The 16447-nt window shown below is 36.5% G+C and overlaps 1 protein-coding gene across 4 annotated transcripts in view; it reads right to left on the minus strand.

The window, feature by feature from the left end:
- The window catches only part of KCNT2 (potassium sodium-activated channel subfamily T member 2), a 115503-nt gene that overhangs the window by 81648 nt on the left and 17408 nt on the right, over positions 1 to 16447 (minus strand). For all 4 annotated transcript variants that reach the window (XM_071436009.1, XM_071436007.1, XM_071436011.1 and 1 more), the window contains exons 2-3: positions 5736 to 5815; positions 192 to 291 (exon numbers count right to left, since the gene is read on the minus strand). In XM_071436009.1, the coding sequence (XP_071292110.1) occupies positions 192 to 291; positions 5736 to 5815 (180 nt within the window). The remainder of the gene's footprint in view (positions 1 to 191; positions 292 to 5735; positions 5816 to 16447) is intronic.

Below are 16447 nucleotides of genomic sequence, written 5' to 3' on the forward strand. Positions count from 1 at the left end.
AGGGGTAAAGGGAAAAAATAATGCTGTTATTTTAGTTCTTATTTCCATTCACAATGTAAGAGCAGCCTTGCAATTCTTTCAAAATATCTGGAAGACATAAAACAAATCCTTCATGTATTTAATAATTTATTTCTTATAGCTTAAATAATGCTTTGAGAGCAGAAAAGAGGAAAAAAAACCCCAAACATTACCATCCAAGTCCTTGTGTAGGATCATCCAGGAGCACACGAACTATGTATAGGAAACAGCTTAGGAGCTTGAGAGAGAAATTGAATAATCGTATTCTCAGACCTAGAGAGAAGAGAAGAGAAGAGAAGAGAAGAGAAGAGAAGAGAAGAGAAGAGAAGAGAAGAGAAGAGAAGAGAAGAGAAGAGAAGAGAAGAGAAGAGAAGAGAAGAGAGAGAAAAGAAAGAAGAGAAGAGAAAAGAGAAGAGAAAAGAGAAGAGAAGAGAGAAGAGAAGAGAAGAGAAGAGAAGAGAAGAGAAGAGAAGAGAAGAGAAGAGAAGAGAAGAGAAGAGAAGAGAAGAGAAGAGAAGAGAAGAGAAGAGAAGAGAGAGAGAAAATATGAAAAGAAGAAAATAAGTTCAGGGGTTTTAAAATTTTACTGACCTTCAAGGTAAAAATAAAAGGAACCAAAGGAACCAAAGGACTATGCAGTCACTTGTTTGAAAGCTATTCTATGCTGTTAATCCTTCACTGATGCCATTCTTTGGGTCTTTGGTAGTTTGAAAAGTTTGCTTTCTTGGGAGGGGAACCAGAACTATGTAATGCTTTTTGAGAAACAGGATACGGCAACATTAAAAGACAAACTTTCAGCCATAGCCAGGGGGTATGCAGTGGCAAGCATTTAAATATTAATATCTAAAAAATTCTTCATGCAGTAGCTGCACATACAGAATATATAACTCTATTCCAACTTATAAAATTTTAAACTGGAGTTATTTAATGCTGAAGTTGAGTAACTATGCATTCAAGAATCAGGACATGCTGAATGCACAACTGAACTGAATCAACAGCTTGTACTACAGACCATGTAAATATTCTAGCTGAATAGATAGGCCACAAATACTATCACAGAATATTACACTATTTCCCACAAACATAGGTTCAATGCACAGACAGGATTCCATCAAATGGATCCACATGGACACCTACTGCTATCACACAGGTAATTTATTTCACTGCCAGCTGGAGCCGTTATCTACTGAAATGGAACTTTTTTGTATTTTTATGTGATTTTGCAGTCATTAGAGGATTAAGGTTTAAATTTTTAGTACTGCTATTGAATTCAGCAGACTTTTTTGCTAGTGTGAATATTTTCATCTGACTCTTAGAGGTAAGCATTCATTTACTAATCAATTTAAAACTGTTAGTTGACTAATGTTAGGTGATTGGAGGTCACTTAAGCAATATTTCTTTTTTAGTCTTGCAAACTGAGAGGCCAGTTCTGTGTGGCTGAGCCCTTCTATCTAAAGCAGAATTCTCTGAGTCTTACCCAGATGTGACATCCCTTGCCCCAGTCACAGCAAGGACATTGTGCTTTATTGTTGTGTTGCAAATCCTTCAGCAGGTCTGTTGAACTCAATGTAAATACTTCTGCAGTTTAGCAACTACCCAAATAATGCATACCCAAAGCTGTGTGCATACATTCCCTTCTAAAGAGAGAATCACAATCATTTTATGGTAATATTACTTTTTTTTCTTTTTAACTTTACTCAGTAGTAAGTTCAAAATCTTCAAAATCAGATAAAACTGATAAATCAGTTTTTATGTCTCCTAGTTCAGTTCCTTTCCCATTAAAACTCCATCTACTAAAAACACAGAAAAGTAGGAGATGGATTCTTAAATATTTTACCATGCAATTTCTGAGCAAAATCTTTAGGTTTATTACATAAAACTGCTTATTACTTTAACTGTGAAGTTGCAGTTATCACATAAGAACCGGATGGACTTTAACAGCACCTTGTTTTGTGAACTAAGGGTTAAAATCCCATGAGAAGTCCCACAGCTGTTACTGGCAATTGGGCTTGAGAACATTAAGCTAAGGACTCCTGCTCCCCTATCAAGAGTAATTAGCCACTGATTATTTATTCCCCAACATGCCTGAAGAGGGGAAGGACAGAAGGAAGCATGGAAGTGTTATCCTGTTATTTGACTTGGCTATTGATATGACCCTCATTTGCAGCTTTTTTTGAACTGTTGCTGAAGAAAACATGAATTATTTGTTTGTCCTAAGCCTTTTGTAGAAGTCTGCTGGAATATGAATGATTGCCCTATTGGTTGCCAGGCTATTACAACTAGGAAAGCAGGTAATGTTTAAAAAAGCCCCTAAACCTAAACTAACAAAAAAACCCTACTAATTTTGTATTGTCTAACTTTCTTGAGCAAGTACAGAAGTCTGTTGTTTTTCTCCTGTTTTTTAGCTCTGTTAATGTTATTCTTGGTGTGAAACACTTGTTTTCTGCATTGATAATGGCCTGGTTTCTAATCATCCTTTGAAATTATATGTTGGTTTAAATGGCAAGAGAAAATGGTTCTTTTCTGATTAAAAGCTGCATCAATACAGCAGCCTGATGGTTCAGCCTGCTGCCTCAAATTCTTAACTCTCAAATCTGAGTTCTGATAGCTCTGGAACTCAGGCTTTGGATATCTCCATAGGAATGGCTGTTTCCTGCAGAATGGGAGGCAGGGTTTTCAAACCAGCCATGTTTTTTTATCTAAGGGTTTCAGTAGAGAGTGCATTTTGTGGCTGGGACTGTTATAAAGCAAGGCAAAGTACAGGTTCTGTAGCGTAGGTGATTGGGTCAGTTACTAAAATATAAATAGGAAAAACAAGCTTCAAGTCTGTCCTGGGTCACCTCTCCTTGCTCTGTGTGCCTCAGCCATTAGTGACATATGCAGTCACCCTTGCTAAAGTTTGGGTAATTAATGCAGGCCTAAAAAATGGGGTTTTTACTCTGGTAGAAAGAATCTGCAGCCTCATAGCTGAGGATTCTCATGTGAGTTGGAAGCAATGCGTGTGTTCCACTATCAGGGAGATGTAGGATTTCAAATGGGGGAAGGAAGTGCACAAACACTACAGAAGGCATTTGAAACAGGTTTTCAATCATTATTCTGGTACAAAGGAAGCATTTCATATTTGTTTGCTTCCTATCTATTTCTGTTCTGTTTTTCACATGCTGTCAATGGATCAACATTGTCTGCTTGACTTAATTTCTTTTCCTCCATTCAGAGCCAGATTGCTTAAGTAGCAGGGTCATTGGCACAGAATATCTCTATGTTTTGAATATGAGTGGTGCCTGAAACTTGTGTTCAGCTCTAGCCTTCATGCACTGTTATGCAGTTATATATTGTTTAATGGGAATGCAATTTCACTGTTTTATGTAATAAGGTTGTTACATACTCTTGTCTTATTTAAAAGAAGAATTGATAATAACATTTAAAAAGCTGCTTGTTTTGTGAACTAAATATAACTATGTCAAATCTTAACATTTCCTTCTCAGTTTAAACAAGCATTTGCTATTTTTGCAAGCATTTTTAAGTATAGAGTGATACACTATGTTTTACCACTTCTGACTGTGACTTTCACTTTTATTATAATTTCTTCATGCTCTCCTTGCAAGCATTTTTGTAGATTAAATGTCATATTTAGAGAGTTGATCTAAACAGAGTGACAGATTCCAGGTGAGGATTTTAGAATTATCTCCCATTATTCCTTTCCCATAAGTCACTAATACATTGCTGATTTTCAGCAAAATTATTTCAGTGGCAGCTGGCTTTAGGAGCTGGACCAAAATATGCTCTTAATAGCTCATATCCTAGTGATAGTTATCCTTTATTCATTGACTTGAAACTTCACTTATCTTTTCCCTTTGAGACTTATTGTTGGCTGTGATAATCCAGTGTGTGGTCCTGGCAAGTTACAAGCAAGTCATGCCTGTATGACTATATCACTTTCTCTTTCTCTCTTTTTTTTTTTGTGAGGGTGCTGAGTGACACCTTTGTATGATATTTTTTTATAAATTGTTTGAATTTGATTAGACATTTGCTTGCAGAAAATTGAGTGGAAACTAGATTGACATGAGACATAGATTAAGGCTTGTTTTATCAGTTTACACAAGGATAATAATTAATAATACAGTTGATGTTTCAAGTTACTGGCCCATATGTGATTTAGATCAGGACACTATCCTGTAGAAAATGCTTATAAATTCTAGCCCTGATTGCTCTGGTTGGCAAAACCATGTGATATTATCAAAAACTGTTTGGTGAACAGGTTTGACTTAGTTACACTATCCAAAACATTCTACTGACAATTTTTTTCTCAATGACAGCAAGTCCATCTTTAATATGTGAAGGAAGGTTTTTAGTGCTCTCCCTGAACAAAGTCTAAAATCTCTTATCTTTGTTTATCAGCTCACTGATACCTCTGGGCAAGAGACTCCTCCTGTTTCAGTGCAGGACTGAATGAGTACACATGACTGAACTGAGAGGCAGGTTACAGTGTCAGCAGCAGCTCTTTGGAGGCTTTCCTTAGGGAGATTCTGGTTCTGAGTATTTGGACAAGAACCAAGATCTGCATAAGCAGAAGGAGTGTTTGCACTTACTAATACTGACCACTTTGGCTTGGGGATTTTTCTTGTTACTCGTGATGCCTTTTATTTTTTTTTCTTTCCTTTTAGAGGAATATTTTTCTTCCTACACTTGGAAAATAAAAGAAGCTTAGCCAATAAAATTATCAAGTTCTGTGATATAAAGCTAGTATTTATTTATTGCTAGCTTTTACAGATAGAAGATTTTTTGCTATGTCTTATTTTTGAAAGCTTGATCTAGTCTCCCCAGTTTTGTTTGTCTGGATATTTTCAGACTGGGACATCAAATTTCTTTTATTTTTTTCTGTCTTTTTCCAGGCACAAAACCATGAAACAATTTTAACTGCACAAAGGAAAAATGTATTCTCTGTAGTCTAAAAGCTTTATGTATAAAGCTATTGTAATTTTAGTTTTTACATGTGAAAGGCAAAGAGAGGTAACTTCACTCCTGCTACACAGAAGAAAATTGTGGTCAGTTACTGATCTTCTGACCTATGAGCTCCACTGTTCTAACCAAGATTGGATAATATTCCATGTTTCCACCCACTTGGACCAGCTGCATGGATGCATTTAAAAAGATGAATATCTTAATTCCTCCACCTTATTTTCTTCCATGAGGCCAATGACATTAAGCACATATCTCAATGAAGATAGATTTAGGTTAGACTATATTGTTGAGACTAGAAGTTAAGTTAGACTATAGGCTAATGACCGGGACTACATTTCTGAAGTACCACCTCCCCAATAGTCTCATTTCCAAATTTTATTTTTTTTCAGTGCAGATAAAGTTTGAAATTTTAGGAATACTTAAGACTTCAAAAAGCTGAGTACTTTTGCAGCTTTTTTCCTTTACCATACTAAGTGTCTTTCCTTTCCTAGTCACAAGGTCACGACTTATCAATGAGCATTGCTGGCAGATCATTGCAAAGCAGTCAGCTTGATCACGACACAGAAATAAAACTATGATTTTTTTAACAGTTTGTGACATCACTGATTGTTTGATCCTGCACGAGCACATTATTTTCAAATTTAAATATTTTAACTCAGAAGAAAATTACTAACTTCACTGTGGCCTTCAACTGAATTTGATTTTACTTAAAAGTATCATAAATATGCTTAACAGAAATTAATCCAACTGCTTACTTGATCTTTGGTTTTTGATGAAGAAGAGCTTTAGTCTCTCTTTAAATGTATTTTCATTCATATAGAATTCAACTTGCACCCTGAAATAATAAAAAAAGAAAATATTAGGATTGGCTATGAAAGATAATAAATCAGTATTTCATAATAGTTTGTTTCTCTAATCATCTATTCTTGATATAAAATTGAAGGGACTTATAGTGAGTGTACAGCCAAAAGCTCACTTGGCCTTGAATGACTAATGTTGAAAGTTTAAAAAAAAGCCCAAACCAAATAAACAAAAACCCCCAGCACCACCACCAAGCAGAAGACCTTTCATTTATCCTCTTGACATGCATCATTATTTTCATATTACTCAAACAGTGTACACTGGAAAATATGAAGGCTCTATGCTTTTGGGATTTTCATTGGATGACCGTTCTCTTATTTGCATGTTAGTAGGGAAGATTTCCTTGATGTCCAGGTTAGCCTCCCATCTCAGTTTAACTCCTTTCCTGTAAAAGTGATGTTCTAGTGATCCTTCTTTTTTCTGTCTTCTTCATATTTCTGTTGAATGTTCATGTTTCAGTTCATTTGTTTGTACTCCCCTATCATCACTTGTGTACCAAACAAAACAACCCTCTCTGAACTTGGTTTTGTCACCATGAAACAGTGAGAGCTGAAAGCAAAATTATGTTGCACTCACACAATATTGTACAGAAAATAACTCTCCTCCTGATTATATTAAAGCAACAAGGGCATCTTTCCTCCATTCCCTCAGAGGTGCCTGGATATATTTCATCTTTCTGTCCCTCAGTTCACCTGAGTACCGCTCATGCAATAGTTACACAGACTAGAAGAGAGAACTGTTGCAGGGACTGGCCAGGGAGGAAGGTGTGTTCCAGTTCTGTAGAAAACCTCGGGCTGTTCAGAGTTGAGGAGCTGCAGTGCTTGCTGGAAGATGAGAGCAGCATTGCTCTCATTCTCACTAAGTCCCTGCTCTACCCAAATTACTGACTCTCCCTCCCCAAGCCAGTTGTCCCCGAGCAATGAATCTCTACCCCAGCACATCTGTGTCTTCCTGAGCACTCAGAGCTCAGCTGGGGAAGGTCTATTATTGCTCAAGAATAAAGTAACACCACATGAGTAAGTTAATTCCCTACATCTCCCTTTCTCTGTAGCTCATCATGTTTTGCACAGCTGCATGTACTTTTCTGTTCATAAGCATGCTTGAACTTTATTTCAGCATTTCTTCTCAGCAGTCTTTCATCACATAACTCCAACTACTTGGTTTTATAGGTAGTCATATTCTTCTAGCAGAATCCTGACTTTAGTTTTTCCCTTCTTGCATGTGAAGCCTTTTGCTGAAACAATTTTTGTACGATATACTGTTACCTGTAGTGTCTCTCAAAAAGTTGTCTATACCAGATCTTTCCATGCACTTATGGAATTGATGGGTTATTCATTTATGGGCTTAGAATGGGTGACATCTCAGGCAATGTGACTTTTCATGCTTGCCTATTACCAGAAGTTTAGACATATCACTTTGTAGGACAGGGTCATAAAAAGAAGGCTCTGTGACTCACTCAGTGAAGTCAGTTAATTTTAACTAGTCATTGCCTTTGGTGTGTTTTATTCTAGTGTTTCTTACAGCATGGGTAATTTACACTACTTCCTATTCAAAGGAAGCACAAACACAACCTTATTTTCAAGAATCTATTTTCCAAGGTACTTACTGTCATTAATGCAGTGACAGTTTTAGTGGGAAACATCTCCCATGATTTGGCAGCTGCCACATGCTAAGTGTACATACTTAATCTTCAAGGATATATTTCAAGAGTTAAACAAAGTGGCACAAGCTACTGAAGTAAGGGATGTTATTGAAAAGATGCATGATGTGTTTGTTGTGTTTTTTTTAACACATTCTGAATTAATCTATCAGCATTCTGGTAAGAAAATCTCAGTAATCACTTACCATGAAAAAGCAACATGTTAACAGTGGGCCATGATTTAATGATAAAGAGGGAAGTGGCTGTGGGAGCTAATCACCCTCCTATCACCAGCACTATGAATTGCTCTGGTGGCCTTCTAACAGCTGTCCACTTGGCTTTTCTTAGAAACCTGGGCTCACAGGAAACTGGGATTCCACAGTGCAGCAGTTTCCATGGCAAAATGGATTGCAAATGCTGCTAATGCCACTTCTGTGGCTCCTTCTCTATCCCCTGACTTCTTTAAACTTTAGTAAAAACTGTAGTGGCCTTCTACACTTGCAGAAATACATTATCACACATCTATAATCAATGCACTCACCTGATACTCTGGCTACCAGAGAATATTTCACTTTGTTTGCTGAAGTTTGCTATTTGCTAAGTAAAGTTAAGTATGAATGGCTGAAGGAGCCCTTGGCAAGGAGATAAATCTCTAGATACTGATCTTTCCCAAGACTACTTTTTATTTCTAAGGAGAGCCCTCATTCTACTTGAATGTTCCTTACAATCTTTAAATGGTTAATGTTTTAACTCAAGTATTTGCTCTTTTCTGTATTTTCCCACTATGAAGTGTAGCCTAGAAAAGGAGGTTTTGGGGAACCTACAAAAAATAAATTTTGACCCCCCACTGAAATATTGAGAACATTTTGTAGCAGCAGTGGTAAAGGGCTTGAACAAGATTTTCCTGGACTAAATTGCTACAGGTTATTAAGGATATTTCAAGAGAGGGAATGAAGTTCTTGGGATACACTTATATAAAACTTGATTACTCTGTTGCAGGATATTTGAAATTTGATTGCAAGCAAATGGTTTTGACAAAATGGCCCACCACACAGGTCAGGGTTATAGTATTTATACATGCAGATCACCTGGCCTACAGAATACATTTGGGTTTATTCAGTACTTATAATGTAACTTGAAAATGTAGTTTCAACAATTTGCTTCATGTTTATCTTCCTGTAAAAGACAGTCCACCCTAACCAGAAGGAAGTCAAGCTGAAGGATTAAAATGGGAGAGAAATGGTTGATGAATGTAAAGATTTTGTTTTTGTATTCAGTTAATAGCTTCAGAATTTTTCAGTGCATGTAGCTGGTATTGAATATTCCATGAAAAGCTGCTTTTGGATGTTAAAAGAACAGGTCTTTTGTTTACTGACTCTTGCTTCAGCTGTGTTGAAAACGCACATATACATGATGCACCTGTAGCAAAAACTACTGAAGTTCTATTATTGTCCTGAAAACAGAGTGGTGTGTTAAAACTCACTACCATTGGTAGTGGCCATCACTAGTTTAAACCCAAAGAAAAGTGATGTCACTGAAATAATTTCAAATCTTTCAAACTGCAACAATCATCTTGAAGTACCCCAAGTCCTCACTGCATTGTTATAATTCAGTTAAGATGCAATTTGAGAAGTATACTTTAATGTAATACAAAGTATAGAAGGAAAATCCTAATTCCTGTCAAGGACACTAATGCAGAACACAGCTGGTGGCTGTAAAAGATTGGGACCAATCTCTCTGTGCTGTGGCTACTTAACTAATTTTTCCTGCATTTTTCCATCACTATCTACAATGTCATTCTAACCCCATAGCCACACTTTACTATAGTAACAGTATTATCTTGCACCCTCAAAGCGACAAATTGTCTTTCTTTCATGTTAAAAAACCAGATTTGGCAGAAATAATCATTTCACAAATGAAAGTATGAGCTGGATTTCTCACTACATGCATGCCAAGAGCTGTAAATGCTTATGTTTACTATTTATTGATGTTGGAATCAAGAAAAGGTATTAAGTGTACAAACAGAGCCAATCTGAAGAAAAATACTTACATTATTTAAATCTGTCATTTTGGAAAAGGACATCTCATATTTTTCCTACAAAGAAAGCCTCAAAATAGGAAAGGAATATGGAGGTTTTTTTATTGGGATTTGCCAATTCAATATATGTGAAATCCTGTTAGATTTCAGACCTGAAAGCTTATTATATAGGGTATAGATGGGTGCTTAAAAATGAAGCACCTGAACTGCTAAAGTGAACTGCTATTATAAGATCTTACTTTACTGCAATAAAAAAGGAAATAGGTATTTTTTTCTTATAGCTTTCATGAAAAGGATTAGTGTGTTTTAAGGATGACTGTCATGGGTAACACTTCTATTTGAAGTTTTGCAAGTTCTGAAGCACTCGGAACTCTTTTAAAAGCACAGTAAGCACACTTGCTGAAGGTGTTTGCCATGCACTGTGCTGGTAAAATCTAACTTTTGCAATATGGTCCTGCACTTTCTGAAATATGGTTCTAACAAGTACAGAGTACTTAAAATTGCCAGGTATAAGATCATTTTCTGATGGGGATTCTCATCAGTTTAGTAGGAACAAACCGATAAATATTTTCAAGAACTCTGCAGAACTGTGTATGTGCAGTATTGTCTTGTAGATTCTTTATGATATCTGACACCAGGAAACTACATGACAGAGCACAGGTTCCACAGGGATTTTTTAGTTAGAAGCTCCCTTTCATATCAGTGAATCTGAGTTAAACTCTTTAGTGTTTTTCCAAGCTTACCTATATTCACTAGGTGATGTAATTGGATGTTAACATAACTAACAGATTTATAGATACCAGGTGTTATCAGTGTCACTGTAAATTATTCTCTGCTTTAATGAAACAGAAATAGCATAAGCTGAGTTAATAACAAGCTATAAAATAAAGGATTAAGGATGTATAATAATCTTAGAGATCAGAACTGTATCTTATGCTCAAATTCTTTTTAGTGTCTCCCTTCCATAAGTGATGCTTTGATTGAAACAAAACTAAGACGGCATCAAAAAACTGGCAAAACCAAATTTTTCAGCTTGCACACAGTAAAAATTTGTATCTGCAACCACAAAAAAATCCTTTCTATGTCAAGGCAAACTTTTCATTTACTTAACTGTTCAAACATCAAAATGCTAAAAAAATTCAACCCTTAATTAAAACTATTTTCCTTACAATTTAAATAGTACATGTGTCTGTATTTTTATGGATATAAATAGAAATGTATCTTGAAATCTGAATGCAGCAAGCTTCATCCTCCTTTTTGCAATTAGTTACATAAAATTGTCCTCGTGAAACTGATACAGGTCTATGGCAGCAATTTAATATTACAGCAACAGAAAGAGGAAATGACATTATCAATCATTTCTGCGGAAGATATCTCAATTTTTTTCATTCCTTTGAGGGAAAGATTTTTAAGAGAAACACTAACAGCAAGAGATGAGACTCAGCAGCAGGTAGTATGCATGGTTTTCAATCAATTAATAATACTTTTGCTTTAATCTCTTATTCACAGTCTTGTACACTCAAAAAAGGAAATTATGTCATCCCTGCATTCATGAAAATCCATCAAGAATTCACCATTCTAGTAATGGTGTAGTAATAAAAAGAATGAGTTTGCAATCTGTAATAATTGTCATTAGAAATTTTGTTAAAGGAGAAAATACTATCATGCTTTACTATGGGAAAAGAAATCTTTAAGTAGTTTCCTTCACACTCTTGACTTTTTACTGGTGAGAAAGTTAATAAAACAAATGTGAATGATGCATTAATAGTGCACTTTGAAGCTAAAGTTTCAAAGAAAACCACTGAAGGAAGATGCTTAGTAGATTTTCTAAGACTTTTTTATCCCATACAAGGTGAGGAAATGGATATTTTAAAATATTTTTATTGCATGTAAAAATAGCTCTTTTTAACTTCTGGGCAAAAATACTTCACATGTAGGATACAACCAGCACAGAGCTGCTGCAATGAAAATCCATTATGCAAGGGTTTTTTACTGGCTAAGTCTGAGTAACAGGATGTGCTCCATGAGTTTGATTCCAGGCACTGCTCAGTTTTATGGAGTTGTGCCAATTAACCAAAACCTGAAGAGCAGGATAGTTAATTTGTTGCTTTTTGTTTTCTTTTTATAGTAGTGGCAACTATTTGTCAAAAAGAGACTTGAAAGGAACTCGTTGAAATCAAGCGTTCTGTGATAACTCCTTTCTGCGAGCCTGGCTTTAACTGTATTAGAGCATTAGGATCAAAATACAAAGTAACCCATTGCAAGCTATTTGTTGCACTCTATTCCTCTGTATCACAGCTGCTCATCCCTTATCCGTGGCTGATCTAAAACAAAGATCCTTCCCCTGCAACCCCAGCACTCTCCCTGTCCCCGCTGTGATGGGTGAAGCACACACTGGGTCAGGCAGTTTGCGCAAACATCTCACACACACAGGTTACTGTTCTTGAGTAACAACATGTCTCGAGTTGTTGATTTAAAATGTAACAGTGCTTTCTGCTACAGGGTTTTAATGCTGAGTACTGCACACCTTTCATTTGGAGCTATTTATTTTTGCTTACCAAACTTCTCTGTGTGCATGTAATGTTGCCGGGTAATTGTTACCTCAGTAAGACTTGTTCTCTCAAAAAAAAAAAAAAAACCTTAATTATTTTCCTAAGTAGACACTCCCATGTCAATCCTGAAGAAAGTCTGTAGGGTCAGTGGTAGTTTAAGGAGTTCGATAGCCCTCCATCTATTTGCCTTCTTGTCTCTTTCTTTGGTTCTCTCAAACCTTTTCCCTGCTACTTCATCCATGCTCAGAGTCCACAGTTTACTGTCCACAGTCCTCTCATTGCACCTCCTTCTTCCTGTTCTTCCATCCAGATTTTAAGAAAACTTACAGTCCCTTCTTTAACAGTTCCTTTTGTCTAGTTCCTTGCAGATTTCACCCTTTCTTTCTTTCTTTCTCTGAGGATGACACAATTTCACTATTTGACTTGAAAACACTGAGGAAATGGCACACTGTCCCACCCATGGGGTTTTTCTTTGCTCTAATTCCCTACATGGACCTTTGCTTTCAACATATCTTTCTTCTTTACACTCTCACCATCTGGAATTGTAACTTGGACTCTGTAGCTTCACTATTCCTAAAGTTATCATTTCATGACTTTGAGAAACCTGTCTTTTGAGATGTTTACCTTTTCTCTCCTCTTGAATTATTCCCTCAAGTCTACTTCCATTATTGCACATTAGGATACCCAACAAATATCAGGCCTTTAATAAATAAACTCTGCAGCACTGCCTAAATGCCACGTGGGCATCTCAGTTTTGGTGCTATGGCCCTTAAAAATCCTTCTTCCTCAAGCCCACTTGGTGACCACTTGTAAAAACATCCACTCTATGTCCAAAATAGATGGATGGTAGTGATGGAGTTGAGTCACTCCGACCCAAACATTTAACATGTGATGTTATTTCTCTGTGGATTTTATTTTAATAAGTTTTGATTCAATTTGCCCCCCATTTAACACTTTTCTCTTAGAAAACAAGCAGTAAACACGATGAGGGACATTGTCATGGAGATTATCCAGATAAAGATAGAAACAGGTGTTCAGAGAAATAACAGCCTCAAACTGTTCTGGTAGATTTTGTTATGCCTAAAGAATTACATGAACAAAAATCTTGGAGACTCATTGCTTACTTTAGATATGGCAGTTTACAGGTCCATACACCTTTCTTACACATCAAGAAATACCTGTGAATGAAAGGTGCCATCTTTGCTTGTTTTTTGGTTTGGTTGGTTTGGGGGTTTTTGGTGTAGGTGTAATAGTCCAGAGCATAAGCCAGCAAGAGACACTGTGTGAACTCTGGTCTCCTGTTAACAAGAGAAAGGGTAAATTCATGTCCTAACATGAAGGAAATGCTGAACAAATTCTTCTCACTTTGGTCCCTTGCAAGGGACTCCAGTTAGCTTCTGATTACCGCAGAAATTCAAATCACTATTTACTTAAACTCTACTTCTCATTTCTAAGGCTCTGACTGTTCTGTTACTCCTCTTCAGTAAGGTATCTTTTACTTCTCATTTTTCATCTTTTCAAAACCAGCAAGTAGAACAAGGCTGAGCGCCTTGGTATCCCCACAGATTAGATGGCCAATCCCAGTTTTATTTTTACTTTGATATAAGGAGATTTAATTTTCTGGAATCACAGCAGAAGTAAAGCAGAAGGAAGTAAAAAAGCAGATGGATAGAAAAATAAATTTAAAAAAAAAAGGAACAAAAAAACTTTGTGGGTGAATCCAAATCTGTCTTTTTTAAGTATCACATGACCAAGTGTAAAATATTATATTAAATAAGACTTGTTAATATGTAACCTGAAACCAGAACCCTATTCCTAGCAGATTTGATCCAGTCACTGAGATTAATGGAACATTATATTCACTTAAAGCTGAGTAAAATAATCAAATAGTAAAAATATTCAAACTAGATATTTTCCTATTGCTTAAAGCATTTAATTAGTATTTTTCACCCAAAATAAAGGTAAATTTCTTTCTGTGTCAACTGTACAACATATTTTACATTGTGTATTTTACATTTAAATGGGAAGCCAATGTGAGATTCAATAGAGCATATTTAATCTATATCTATATATTTACTCTAATATAATTCCATAGCTTTTTATTGTCACCATCTTGTTCTATTATTACTTCTGTTTGCTAGCTTTTGTTCTTTTATTCTTTTTTACTGTATTATGCTAGTTATACTTGGCAGTCTTCAATTATAGCCAACAATTTATTCAGTGTTTCCTGAAACAAATGCACAGTACAATTATATCAAGTCAGAAAAATGTATTTCAAAGGCTCTGAGGTTTTTTCCAAACTCAAATATTGGGATTTAGTAAATTAATCTATACTTTTACCTTATAGGGGGATTATAGGGGAAAATTATAGGGGAATATTAGCCGTACCTACCCAAAAGGAAATGGATCTTTATGAAAAATGGTCTTAAACTACAGCATTCAGTGTGAATTTACACAATATTATATGGAGTCTTACCCACTGATTAACATTTCATAAGGAGAGAAATTTCAGAAATGCAATGTTCTAAGATAGAAATGTCAACATGTCATGTAAAAACATGTCCTTTTTTTTTCCCTCTGAAAATTTTGTTCAATGAGGTAATTTTATTTTATATTTTTTTACAGTTCTTTAAGTAGAAAATAGACTCAGTTTTTCCAAGGAAAATGCATTCATCAACCAAAGTATTGTTTTGTTTTCATTTCAATTTTAACACTACCTGGGATTTTTGACCCAATTAAAACAGAATGTGCCTTCTATATTTCCTGTGATGTGATAATAAGATGATGCCTCAGAACCTGACTCACATAATTCCCTCAAAAACTATTTACTCTGCTGCAGAAAAAATCTTGCAGGTAAAATTCATCTCCAGTGAAAGGTTGGAACTCAGTCTACAACTCGCCCATGCCCATTTTTCTGCAAAGGTATCCAGGTACGAGCTACATTTTCAGATACCAGTGGGCTTACTGCCATGTCACAGGAAAGTAAGCAGTGAAATTCCTAAGACACAATAACCTTCACATATTTAAATCTGACTTAACCAGAATGAAGTTTTAGTCTTCAGTGCTCTTATCTGTAGCCTGTGTGTGTGTGCAGTCTCCACACCTGTGATACACACATCTTTGATTCCCATTATTTGACCTCTTGGCTGTTTCCTTCAGCTCAGGAAAGACAAGTGCTCAATTTCACTCCCTGTTATCACCTTTGCTACTTACTCCCTTCCTCCCATCCCTAATCCTCGCAACTTCCTCCTGCCACCCCCTAGCTGTCAGCACAGTTTGCTTTGTCACCTCCTCATCCCCTCCGGAGAGGGATGTGATGAGTGTGGAATAGGTGCCAAAGCTGCTCTCCAGGGCCCTCTGCAGCAGAGTGGCTCAGAGCAGCTCATACAGCACAAACAAGGCTGGCTGAGATGTGCTGTGTGCAAGGTAAATCCTTGTATATATCTACATTGCAGTGTAAACATGTTTATTTATATAGGACTGACAAGTTAAGATTATTGTACTTCCATAGAAATTGCCTGAAAACTGTGCTTGACAGGTGCCTTGTAGTGCAACAGGGTGTAAATAGAAGTCTGACAGTCCAAATCACTATTGCAGCAGAAATCCACAAAGGCCAAAATAATAGCACTTATTATTTCTCCAGCTGTGTCTTTAAAAAAAAAACCACAACTAGAAGATAAACAAACAGAAACATAAAAGTATGAAAAAAAATGTTACAAAGGAGTCATAGTGAGCAACCACCACAAAAAGTCTTAGGCACAGGTTGGTGGAAGCAGTAGCAAAGCATTATGATGTAGCAAATAAAAGCAGCTGCCCATGATTTCAGTGTCTGTAGCAGCAAGCGCACAGTGTCATCAGGCTCAGGCTGCTGGAACAGAGGGCACAAAGTTCCCTTTCTCCTGCAGCCTGCAGAGCAGCAAAGAGCAGCCCTGACAGGAGGACAGGGCCAAGCCTTGGGCTTTGCTTTGAGCTTGCTATTAGAGAGCTGCTGCCAGAGCCTGGCAATGCAGAGGGGTTCAGAACATCAGGGGTAAGACTGGTAAACTTGTAGGCAAGGACAAACACAGCTTGGGAAATGTTTGTGCTTGTGTGTGTGTATTCAGCATAGACTCTTTTGTAAGTATATATTTAGGATCTCTGCAGAAGCAGCAAAATCATTAAGGAATATGCTGTATGCTGTATGCTTTCACTTAATCATCTGTGGGATGTTTATCAGGCTTTCAGGAGAGTCATCTAGGCAGTTTTTAGTTTACAGAGACAGTAGCTGTTTGATTTACATTTGGAACTAGACAGTTGATTATTTATGAACACGTAGTTCACTGTTCTCAACAATGCAATTGCTTGCCAGCTATCATTAAATCTATCAGTAGTGACCAA

Source organism: Agelaius tricolor, unplaced genomic scaffold, assembly GCF_023055355.1.
Source record: "Agelaius tricolor isolate 1412-34295 unplaced genomic scaffold, bAgeTri1.0.p SCAF_11, whole genome shotgun sequence".
NCBI lineage: Eukaryota > Metazoa > Chordata > Aves > Passeriformes > Icteridae > Agelaius > Agelaius tricolor.